This window comes from Hypanus sabinus, chromosome 14, assembly GCF_030144855.1.
Source record: "Hypanus sabinus isolate sHypSab1 chromosome 14, sHypSab1.hap1, whole genome shotgun sequence".
NCBI classification, from domain to species: Eukaryota; Metazoa; Chordata; class Chondrichthyes; order Myliobatiformes; family Dasyatidae; genus Hypanus; species Hypanus sabinus.
The window spans coordinates 59,754,522-59,767,319 of NC_082719.1; the positions used below are offsets into that span (position 1 = coordinate 59,754,522).

General features: G+C 43.9%; 1 protein-coding gene across 4 annotated transcripts in view; it reads left to right on the forward strand.

Annotated features, from left to right (window-relative positions):
* pcm1 (pericentriolar material 1) overlaps nucleotides 1–12,798 on the forward strand; it is a 135,379-nt gene that overhangs the window by 70,035 nt on the left and 52,546 nt on the right. For all 4 annotated transcript variants that reach the window (XM_059989291.1, XM_059989293.1, XM_059989292.1 and 1 more), the window contains 3 exons: nucleotides 2,103–2,322; nucleotides 2,995–3,140; nucleotides 4,188–4,372. In XM_059989291.1, the coding sequence (XP_059845274.1) occupies nucleotides 2,103–2,322; nucleotides 2,995–3,140; nucleotides 4,188–4,372 (551 nt within the window). The remainder of the gene's footprint in view (nucleotides 1–2,102; nucleotides 2,323–2,994; nucleotides 3,141–4,187; nucleotides 4,373–12,798) is intronic.

Sequence of the window (12,798 nt, forward strand, 5' to 3'; positions counted from 1 at the left end):
CTGGTCAAGAAGTGAAAACATTAGAGGTAAGGATGTAGATGGATTTGAGAGAAAGAGTAATAAGTCATCAGCATAGAGAGTAACTTTATGCTCAACACCCCCTCTCCAAATCCCAGTCAATTCAGGGCAGTTTCGAAATGCTATCGCCAGATCAAAGAGAAAGGGACTTAAGGGGCATCCCTGGCAGGTGCCAGGTTTGAGATTAAATACTTGGGATTTCTGAAAATTGGTTAAAACAGAGGCAGTAGGACACAGGTACAGCAATTGGACATTCTGATTTTTTAAAAAAAAAGATACTTTAATTCAAGGTAGCATTTTACAGCCCTACCACAGAGAATGATACAGTTGATTTTCACTGTTTATGTAAAAATCTCAGTCTGGAATGAGCTATTGGATCAGAAGTACAGTGAGCACGGACAGATGCAGAGAATCTTTTGTTCCCCTTGCTACCTCACCAAGTCCTCAACACATCCTCATCTTTATACCAACCGTGATTGTCGCAAGCATGGCCCCATTCATTTAAATATGTTTTCTGCTAAAATGAGAAAATGTAGGGGATTATTTTTCTCTGTAATTGTTTATTGTATTATCAAGTTACAGGGAGGGTTGGGAAGGAATGAGACAAAGGGAGTATCTCCAGGGTAAAATCTAGGAGAAGGTTGAAAACAGTCATCTGGCCACTGGGTTAAGAGGGGCAGATAGTGAAAAGAAACTTGGTCTTTTGCACTCAATACAAAACAAAATGAAGAAATGAGGGCAGTTGGTGTGTGAAAATAAAACTGTTCTATTAGAAATTTTCAAATGGATAATTTACCATAGCCATGATCTAGACAGAAGATGTGAGCTAAAATGAGAGGAATTCTCCCTGATATTATCACAACATTTAACTAACATGAGAAACATGAATATCAGAGAAAATTGAAATCATAGCAATCACGCATCAAAATGTATCTTTGTAACATTAGGCCATTTTCTTAGGGCGTTATGCTCACAACTTTAGCATCTTCAACAAAGAGTTTATTTTCTGTGTCATAAGGTATTTTCTTTAAAAAGTGAGCTTTATGCAAATAGTTACACAATGCTGAGCTCTACTTACAACTACTTGGATAATGAAACAGCTGATATTCCTTTAGGATAGGAACCAGGAAAAAGAAATCTTTTTGTTACATCTTCTCTTCTGAACTCAGTATTCCGCCACTCCATCTTCAAGTGAGCAGATTAAACGCTGCGTACTCTGTGTATAAATTACAAGGGTGCAAAGGCTCAGTACTTAGACTTTTGAAGAAATGCAGTATCCATGCTGACTCCTGTGAATTTCAATCCAATGCCCACTAAGTGGAGAAGGAGCATTTCAGATGGTCTTAAATTCAGGAGCACTTGTGCCCTGCAAAAGGAAAAAATCACCTTTCAACCTAACTAGGCACCCACCTGCCCCATTTGTGTGAGAGTCTGCAGTTAACACATTAGCCTCATTAGTCATTTTGGAACATGCACACAAATCTAGAGTGGAAGTAAGTCATTCACTGTCTTGGGAATGTCATGCACTGTAGCAGCTTGCCAATGTTAATTTTGACAACATCTCCATTTTTAACAAGAATATTATTAGCAAAGTTACTGAGGGAAGAATATACTCCTTGTAGATCAGACACTATTGTGATTTACACTTTAATCAATATTTCTGAAGTTCCTTACTCAGTGCCACAATGGTAATTTATTGCTAAGGGAATGAATGCAATTCTCCTTGTACTTGATAAGGTGATCTACTCAAGTTTTCAAATCCAGAAACTGATTTTACCAATTAAATACATACTCTCAGTAAATTGAACTATTATCTGTTAGCACAGAGAACACTGATGCACTCAATATTGTTCATGATTATTTACAGTTTTAAGGAAGAAGGAAATGGTGGAAGGTTTTTATTTTGCTTTTCACAAATTAGGAGTTCTCCGGAGTATTTTTCATTGTGTTGTACTTTTGAAGTACAGTCGCAGTGTTAATTTAGTTTGTATGTCTGATTCTTCAAATGTAAGATTTTTAGTCTAAACTTCCAACAAATGTTGAGCTTTATGATGCATGATTTTTCTATTGCATCATTTCTGTAGATGCAGGGATAAACGACCATTTTCTGCAGATGGGAAGTATCATCGATTTCTAAAATATAAACAACAGAATGTTGGTGTGCGTCGACAGGAGAATCTTAGATGGGCAGCTGATCTCTCCTATGTGGAAGAAAGAGAACACTGGCAAGAACAAGTTAACCAACTTACCAGGCAGTTAGAATTTAGTACAAATATGTGCCAGAGCCTGATGCAAGACCAGCAGGTAATATATTTGGAAAATCATGTTTATGCATGAGCAGAGGCAAGCTTTTGTCAGCAACTTCTGATTTGTCAATTGATTTAGAGTATAGATGGGGATTTGAGAGAGGACAGAATGATGAATGTTTTTAATGGTTTAGAATTGAGAGAAATAATTACTCCACCTTGTCTGGTAAACTAAAACAAACTGAAGTCGACTGCTGAAGAATATGGCACTTTTTTGGAGAATATACAATCAGATGAGAGAGGCTTCTCAGTACATTTTGGAGGAGGTATCCATAAAAAGGTTATCTCTGCAGCAGCAAAGCACTGAGGGATTTTTCTAAGCACCGAATGTTTGAAATTATAGAATTCCTTAGAAGAGACTCAAGATCAGATTTATGGCTGATTTATATAATGCAAAATTAGTTGTTTGGTGGCAGCAGTACAGTACAAAGACCTTTGCAATAAAGGCCGTATGTTGAAGAGCGGGAAGATTATGATAAACTTAATCAAGGAAAAAATGAAGGCACACTGAGTCATTTGGGTCCTAAAAGGACAGTGAACTTTTAAATTCAGTTGAGTGAGAGATGCATGTCTGAGGTTGGTTGTATCTTTCTGTAGATTTTTATGTTTGGCTGAGGGATGATGTATGTTGTTTAGTATAAATACAAATAATGTTTCTGTTTCTGTCCAGGCACTGTCATACCTTCTGCAGACATTTCTTACTGCCCCCTACAGTGTAATGCCCAGCAATGTTGGATCTCCACAAGTTCACATCATCATGCATCAATTAAATCAATGTTACACGCAGTTGGCCTGGCAACAGAACCATGTGCAAAGGTGTGTTGATGATCAAAATTATTTATTTATTATGATACTTACTGGAAAATGCAATATGCTACAATTTTATAATAAATTATTTTGCCTAACAAGTGTGTAGGACTAAAAATTCTTATGAATGAGCTTTGACTTGATTTACTTTTTGACTATGGTGAGCTAAGAAGAAGGGTGCATTTGAGATCTGCAGGGAGAAAATCCTGATCATTTTGTGCGTTGGAGTATGAAATTTCAAATTGTTGATTTTGCTAATTATTTTCACAGCTCCATAACTGTCTTTCAGGAAAGGGAACCTGGTTAGTCTGGCCTGTTTTAACTCCAGTCTTGCATTCCTGATAGACTCATTGTACTTTCTGATTAGGAGGCTAGCTATTTTTAGTTAGTTGAAAAGACAAATTCTTTGACTTAGTTTGATTGAACTGCAGAACACAATCACAATCAATCTTTAGGATGGAAATTGGGATATATTTCTTTATACAAGGGTTGCTAGGGTAGCTCTGTATGTGGTACATAAATATTCAATGTGCAGAACTGTTAACTGACAGTTCTACTGTTCAGCTACAATGAACTGATTAATATCATAAATATTGCCAGATCTTGCTAAGTAAACAGTTCTGCTCATTGAATATGCACCATGGGTCATTTCTCACGGCAGGGGTCATATTTTGATCTTCCATATCTAACATTATTGTGGGAGTATTGTGTTTTCAGTCTCATTTTGTTGCAGTCTTCTTGCTCTGTTGACTTGATGAAACTAGGCAACAAATGTTCAGCAGGATTTGCTGTTTCAATAAAACTACAAGGATTTTCAAAAAAGCTGTCGTTATTAGTTTTTTAATTGTTACTGTCTGAAACATGCATCAAGAGTGATATCAATAACCCTTTATTAAACAGACCAGTTTCAAAGTTATTGTTGCTTAAAGCTGAAAGCATTTTAGACTTTTGATTTGCCTTTGTGCCTAAAATAAGATACATCTCGAGAACTATTATAATCTACTTGATTTGTTGTTGGCAAATACTAAGTAGTTGCTTATTGTTTTATCTTGATAGACTAAGACAGATGCTGAATGACCTTCTGCAGCAACAGCAGCAAGACAAGAAGTCAGAAAATCAAAGAGATAGTAGTGTGCCTCCTCCTTCTCCCAGTTTTGTCCTTCCTCCATTTACTTTTCCTTCTCCATCCTTTAACACTTTAAGCACCTCAAGATTTCCAGCTTGTTCTCCTTTTGTTCATGGTAAGTGCTGGTGTTAGTCGAAATAGTTGTTTTTGTGTGGACTGAGCTCCACATTCTGATTGAGTAACATTTGATTTAAAAAAAGCAAGTAAAGTATGTTTTCTCAAGTTTTTTTTTAAAAAAACTGACCAAAGAATGAACTTAAAAACGCTTGGCTTCCATTTAGACAGTCCAACAAAATTTTCAGAGTGAAGTTAATGCTTGAAGTTGCAAACCCGGAAGTTGGACCGCTTAGCCCAGTAGTTTTCTGTTTAAATTCAGAATAAAAAATATATTCATCTCTACTGTCAGCCCTGGCAATACATTCCACACACACTCTGTGTAATAAAGAAAACTACTTCTGACTCTCCCATCCCATATTTTCCTTAGTCACCTTAAAATTATGCCCCCTCTTATTAGCCATTTCTGCTGTGGAAAAATGTCTCTGTGATGACGACCAATCAGCTGATTGATAAATGTAAAGGTAAAGCATTCAGAGAACACAATTAACAACACACTGATAATAAATATCTCCTCGTATGCTAACTAAAGAAAGTTACAAAAGTTGCTGATCAACTCAATCCAATCTTGACTGCTCAAGCTAGACATTTTCTGAATTATTTCCAAAAATAATTGGTTGTCCACTCTTAACTATGCCTCTTGTGTATCTCTATAAAGTCACTTTTCATCTGTTCCAAACAGAAAAGCCCGAGCTCACTCAACCTGTCCTCATAAGATTCTCTCTAATCTAGGTGGCATCCTGGTAAATCTTCTCTACACCTCTCTCTAAAGGCTCTCTCCCCGCCTAATGGGGAGCGAAAATTGGAGGAGCAAATTTGTAAGGAGATAGCAGATATTTGTAGTAAGCACAGGGTTGTGATTGTGGGAGATTTTATTTTTCCACAATAGACTGGGAAGCCCATACTGTAAAAGGGCTGGATGGTTTGGAGTTTGTAAAATGTGTGTAGGATAGTTTTTTGCAGCAACACATAGAGGTACCATCTAAAGAAGGGGCAGTGTTTGATCTCCTGTTAGGGAAAGAGATAGGTCAGGTGACGGGGGTATGTGTTGGGGGGCACTTTGGGTCCAGTGATCACAATGCCATTAGTTTCAATATAATTTGGAGAAGGATAGGACTGGACCCAGGGTTGAGATTTTTGATTGGAGTGGATTGGGGCAATTTGTTTTATGGGAAGGATGTAATAGAGAAATGGAGGTCACTTAAAGGTGAAATTATGAGGGTACAGAATCTTTACGTTCCTGTTAGGTTGAAAGGAAAGGTTAAAAGTTTGAGAGAGCCATGGCTTTCAAGGGATATTGGAAACTTGGTTCGGAAAAAGATATCTACAATAAATATAGGCAGCATGGAGTAAATGAGGTGCTCGAGGAATATAAAGAATGTAAAAAAGAATCTTAAACTAGAAAAGCTAAAAGAAGATATGCGAGGTTGCTTTGGCAAGTAAGGTGAATAAATAAATTCAAAGGATTTCTACAGTTATATTAATAGCAAAAGGATAGTGAGAGATAAAGTTGGTCCCTTAGAGAATCAGAGTGGACAGCTATGTGTGGAGCCAAAATGCATGGGGGAGATTTTGAACAATTTATTTTCTTCGGTATTCACTGAGAAGGATATTGAATTGTGTAAGGTAAGGGAAACAAGTAGGGTAGTTATGGAAACTATGATGATTAAAGAAGAGGAAGTACTGGCACTTTTAAAGAATATAAAAGTGGATAAATCTCTGGGTCCTGTCAGGATATTTCCTAGGACCTTGAGGGAAGTTAGTATAGAAATAGCAGGGGCTCCGACAGAAATATTTCAAATGTCATTAGTAACGGGATGGTGCCAGAGGATTGGCATATTGCTCATGTTGTTCCATTGTTTAAAAGTGTTCTAGGAGTAAACCTAGCAATTATAGGCCTGTAAGTTTGACATCAGTGGTGGGTAAATTAATGGAAAGTATTCTTCGAGATGGTATATATAATTATCTGGATAGACAGGGTCTGATTAGGAACAGTCAACATGGATTTGTGCGTGGAAGGTCATGTTTGACATCTTAGTGAATTTTTTGAAGAGGTTATGAGGAAAGTTGATGAGGGTAAAGCAGTGGATGTTGTCTATATGGACTTCAGCAAGGCCTCTGATAAGGTTCCACACAGAAGGTTAGTTAGGCAGGTTCAATCGTTAGGTATTAATATTGAAGTAGTAAAATGGATTCAACAGTGGCTGGATGGGAGATGCCAGAGAGTAGTGGTGGATAACTCAGGTTGGAGGCCGGTGACCAGTGGTGTGCCTCAGGGATCTGTACTGGGTCCAAAGTTGTTTGTCAAATACATTAATGATCTGGATGATGGGGTAGTAAATTGGATTAGTAAGCATGCAGATGATACTAAGATGGGTGGCTTTGTGGATAATGAAGTAGATTTTCAAAGCTTGCAGAGAGATTTAGGCCAGTTAGAAGAGTGGGCTGAACGAATGCAGATGGAGTTTAATGCTGATAAGTGTGAGGTGCTACATTTTGGTAGGACTAATCCAAATAGGACATACATGATAAATGGTAGGGCATTGAAGAATGCAGTAGAACAGAGTGATCTAGGAATAATGGTGCATAGTTCCCTGAAGGTGGAATCTCATGTGGATAGGGTGGTGAAGAAAGCTTTTGGTATGCTGGCCTTTATAAATCAGAGCATTGAGTATAGGAGTTGGGATGTAATGTTAAAATTGTACAAGGCTTTTGTAAGGCCAAATTTGGAGTATTGTGTACAGTTCTGGTCACCGAATTATAGGAAAGATGTCAACAAAATGAGAGTACAAAGAAGATTTACTAGAATGTTACCTGGGTTTCAGCACCTAAGTTACAGAGAAAGGTTGAACAACAACAACACACAAAATGCTGGTGGAAAACAAAACAGCAGGCCAGGCAGCATATATAGGAGAAGCACTGTCGGCGTTTCGGGCCGAGATCCTTCGTCAGGACTAACCGGAAGGAAAGATAGTAAGAGATTTGAAAGTAGTGGGGGGAGGGGGAACAAGTAAGGTCTTTATTCTTTGGAGCGTAGAAGGCTGAGGGGCAACTTGATAGAGATATTTAAAATTATGAGGGGAATTGATAAAGTTGACATGGACAGGCTTTTTTCATTGAGAGTAGGGAAGATTCAAACAAGAGGACATGAGTTGAGAGTTAGGGAGCAAAAGTTTAGGGGTAACACGAGGGGGGAACTACTTTACTCAGACAATGGTAGCTGTGTGGAATGAGCTTCCAGTAGAGGTGGTAGAGGCAGGTTCGATACTGTAATTTAAAGTAAAATTGGATAGGTATCTGGACAAGAAAGGAATGGAGGGTTATGGACCGAGTGCAGGTCAGTGGGACTGGGTGAAAGTAAGCATTTGGCACGGACTAGAAGGGCTGAGATGGCCTGTTTCCATGCTGTAATTGTTATATGGTTAAAGGTTCCTTCCTATAATGAAGCTCCCAGTACTGAACACAGTATTCCTGGTGCAGAGCTGCAACATTAATTCAGGTATCTTGAACTTAATCCCTGACTAATGAAGGCTGATACACTATGCGCCTTATTAATTACCCTTTCAACTTGCATGGCAACTTTGAAAGATCTATGAAGGTGGGCCCCAGAGGATCCATCTCATCCTCTGCACTGCTAAGCATCTTGCCATTAACCCTGTACTCCGCCTTCAAGCTTGACCTTCTGAAGTGTATTTCTTCAGTTTTCTGGTTTGAACGCCAACTGTTATTTTTCAGTCCAGCTCTGCTTTCTTTCTATGTCCTGTTGTAACCTGTGACAACCTTCTATGTTATCTGCACCACCAAACCACCAAGCTTGTGTCACCTGCAAACTTAATAACCTATCCCTCTACTTCCTCATCCAAGTCCCTTTTAAAAATCACAAACAACAGGGGCCCCAGAATAGATACCTGTGAACATCAATGGTCATCGATCTGCAGAGTACGCTTTATCTATTATCACCCTCTTCCTTCTGTGGTCAAGCAAATTCTGAACCAACACAGCCAAGTTTCCCTGGATCCCATGCCTCCTGACTTTCCTTATGAACCTACCATGGGGAACATTGTCAAATGCCTTACTAAAATCCATATACACTACATCCACTGCTCTACTTCAATCCTTGAAGTATTTATTCAGGGTCATGAGGCACCACCTGCCCTTCTGAAAGTCATGTCGATTATCCCTAATCAGACTATGCTTCTACAAATGCTTGTCAGTCCTGCCTCTCCAAATCTTCTTCAATAGTTTTCCCACCACTGAAGTAAGACTCACTGGTCTGTAATTCTCCAGGTTATCCCTATTACCAATCTTTTTTTTTAAACTTTTTTTTATTGCATTTTTAAATGATTACAAAGTAAAGTATGGAAAAACAATGTATATAACCCTTACCCCCTCCCCTTAACCCCTCCCCCCTAACTGCCCTATAGAAAAAAAAAGAAAGAAAGAAAGAATGCCTGGTTGTTGGAAGATCTCCACATGCTCCATGGAATTCGTAATAACTTTAATATGTATATTTATTTCTTTCCCCTAATAACCAATTGTTTCATCTTCAAAGCATCTATATATTTAATCCTGTCTTTTGTAAATAAGGGCTCCAAATTTTCAGAAATGTTTCATATTTATCTCTTAAATTATAAGTAATTTTTTCTAATGGAATACAACCATAGATTTCTTTCTTCCAAGAGTCTATACTTAAATGTGTATCTGATTTCCAAGTAACTGCAATAGCTTTTTTGGCTACTGCCAGTGCAATTTTTATAAATTCTTTCTGATACTTATTTAGTTTAAGTTTCGGTTTTATCCCTTCAATATCACCTAGTAAAAATAATATTGGATTATGAGGAAATTGTGTTCCTGTAATTTGTTCCAGTAAAAGTCTTAAATTTGTCCAAAAAGGTTGAATTTTAGAGCAAGACCATGTCGAATGTAAAAAAGTACCAGTTTCCTGGTTACATCGAAAACACTGATCTGATAAATTTGGATTTAATTTTTTTATTTTTTGTGGTGTTGTGGCGGCTCATTTCCTAGCGTATGCGAACCGACTCACAATTAGATAGCCTACGGGGGTTTGCGAGCACAGAGCTTTGGAGCCTCTTCGCCATGGGGGGCCGGTTGACAGAGGCTTAAAGGTGAGGCTGAAGTTTTCGAATAAAGTTTTTTCCTTCGACTGCAGTTACCGACTCCGTGTCGTAATTTTAGCGCTGCGTGTAGCACACCGCTACAATTGGTGACCCCGACGGTCCAAACGATTTTTGGACCAGAAATGACCGACGCCGCCTCTGTTCATGCGGTTTCGTTGAAACTGCCGGGTTTCTGGACACAGCGCCCGGACCTATGGTTCCAGCAAGCCGAAGCCCAATTCCACGTTCGCCGGATCACCTCGGAAGACACCCGCTACTACTACGTGGTGGGCTCCCTCGACCAGGACACAGCTGCCCAGGTCGCGGAGTTCGTACAGTCGCCCCCGGCAGACGGCAAGTACACGGAATTCAAAGCCCTGCTCCTCAGGACTTTCGGACTCTCACGGCGCGAGCGGGCTGCCCGTTTACTGCACCTGGATGGCTTGGGCGACAGACCTCCATCGGCTTTAATGAATGAGATGTTGTCTCTGGCCGAGGGACACACAGGCCTCATGTTTGAGCAGGCATTCCTGGAGCAGCTGCCCGAGAACATACGCCTGCTGCTGTCCGACGCGGATTTCAGTGACCCCCGGAAGGTGGCAGCCCAGGCGGACTTGCTGTGGAACGCCAAAAAGGTGAGCACAGATCTCCCAGCCACGCTCCCGGCAGCAAACCAGTCCGGGCCCGGCCGCAGAGCCCACTAACCCCCGGCCCAATGAACACTGGTGCTTCTACCACCAGCGGTGGGGCGCAGAAGCCCGCCGTTGCCGCCCGCCCTGCAAGTTCCCGGGAAACGCCAGGGCCAGCCGCCGCTGATGGCTACGGCGGCTGGCCATCGGGATAGCCTCCTGTATGTGTGGGATAGAAGGTCGGGACGCCGGTTTTTGGTCGATACTGGGGCTGAGATCAGCGTTTTACCTCCGACGAGTTACGACACCCGCAGCAGGGCACCGGGTCCCCCCCTGAGGGCCGTGAATGGCAGCACAGTAAGGACCTATGGCACCCGTCAGGTGCAGCTACTGTTCGGCCCCAGCCAGTTCACATGGGACTTCACACTGGCAGCCGTAGCCCAACCGCTTCTGGGTGCGGATTTTTTGCGAGCTCACAGCCTGCTGGTTGACCTGCCCAGGAAGAGACTGGTACACGCCGAGACCTTTCAGACGTTCTCCCTGGGTGCAGCCCAGTTGCCGGCCCCTCACCTCGGCTCCATCACGCTGTCCGACAACGACTTCACCAGGGTCCTGGCGGAGTTCCCATCGGTTCTGGCACCGCAGTTCACAGCAGCCATGCCCAGGCACGGCGTACAGCACCACATCCCGACACAGGGACCACCCCTCCATGCCCGTGCTCGGCGGCTTCCCCCGGACAAGCTCCGACTGGCGAAGGAGGAGTTCCAGAGAATGGAGGAATTGGGGATCATCGGCGGTCCGACAGCCCCTGGGCTTCCCCCCTGCACATGGTGCCCAAAGCGACGGGGGGCTGGAGACCGTGCGGCGACTACCGCAGGCTGAACGAGGCTACCACACCGGACCGCTACCCTGTGCCGCACATTCAGGACTTTGCGGCAAACCTGCACGGCGCCCGGATCTTCTCCAAGGTCGACCTTGTCCGAGGGTACCATCAAATCCCGATGCATCCTGACGACGTCCCCAAAACGGCTCTCATCACCCCGTTTGGCCTCTTCGAGTTCCTCCGCATGCCGTTCGGCCTGAAGAATGCCGCACAGACGTTCCAGCGGTTAATGGACGCGGTGGGACGGGACCTGGACTTCGCGTTCATCTATTTGGATGACATCCTCATAGCCAGCGGCAGTCGTCAGGAGCATCTGTCCCACCTCCGTCAACTCTGCGCCCGACTGAGTGAGTACGGTCTTACAATCAACCCTGCCAAATGCCAGTTCGGACTTGATACCATTGACTTCCTGGGCCACAGGATTACTAAAGACAGGGCAACCCCTCTGCCCGCTAAGGTAGATGCGGTCCGCCACTTCCCCCCGACCCACCACGATTAAAGGCCTTCAGGAATTCGTAGGTATGGTCAATTTCTACCGCCGCTTCCTCCCTTCAGCTGCCCGGATCATGCGCCCCCTGTTCGCCCTGATGTCGGGTCCGAGCAAGGACATTACCTGGGACGAGGAGTCCGCCGCCGCTTTCGTTCAAACGAAGGAAGCTTTGGCTGACGCCGCAATGCTAGTACATCCCAGAATGGACACCCCTACCGCCCTCACAGTGGACGCATCAAACACGGCAGTCGGTGGGGTGCTGGAGCAGCTCATCGCAGGTCGCTGGCAACCCCTGGCGTTTTTCAGCAAACACCTGCGGCCACCCGAGCTCAAGTACAGTGCTTTTGACCGGGAACTGTTGGCGCTCTACCTGGCAATCCGGCATTTCAGGTACTTCCTAGAAGGTCGGCCCTTCACCGCGTTCACGGACCACAAACCGCTTACCTTTGCGTTTATGAAAGCATCCGACCCCTGGTCATCCCGCCAGCAACGCCACCTGTCCTACATCTCTGAATACACAACGGATGTCCGGCACGTCTCGGGTAAGGACAATGTCGTGGCGGATGCGCTCTCTCGCCCTACCGTTCATGCCCTTTCCCAAGGGGTAGACTTTGAGGCACTGGCAGAGGCACAGCAGGTAGATGCGGAGATTCCGAGTTACAGGACTGCAGTCTCTGGTTTGCAGCTCCAGGACCTCCCCGTGGGCCCAGGTGAGAGGACCCTACTCTGTGACGTCGCCACCGGCCGGCCCCGTCCGGTCGTCCCCGCAGCCTGGCGGCGACGTGTTTTCGACTCCATTCATAACTTGGCGCATCCCTCCATCCGGACAACTGTCCGGATGGTTTCCAGCAGGTTCGTTTGGCACGGACTCCGCAAACAGGTCAGTGCATGGGCCAGAACGTGCATGCACTGCCAGACGGCCAAGGTTCAGCGGCACACCAAAGCCCCACCGCAGCAGTTCCATCCCGCCCACCGGCGTTTCGACCACATTCATGTGGATATCGTGGGCCCCCTGCCAGTGTCGCGCGGAGCGCGTTACCTCCTGACTATCGTGGACCGGTTCACAAGATGGCCAGAGGCGGTCCCGCTCACCGACACCACCTCCGAATCTTGCGCCCGAGCCCTGATCGCCACCTGGATATCCCGCTTTGGTGTACCAGCCCACATTACCTCTGACAGAGGCGCCCAGTTCACCTCCAGCCTGTGGTCAGCTATGGCCAGCCTTTTGGGGACTCAGCTGCACCACACCACTGCCTACCACCCACAGTCGAACGGGCTAGTGGAGCGTTTCCACCGTCACCTGAAGTC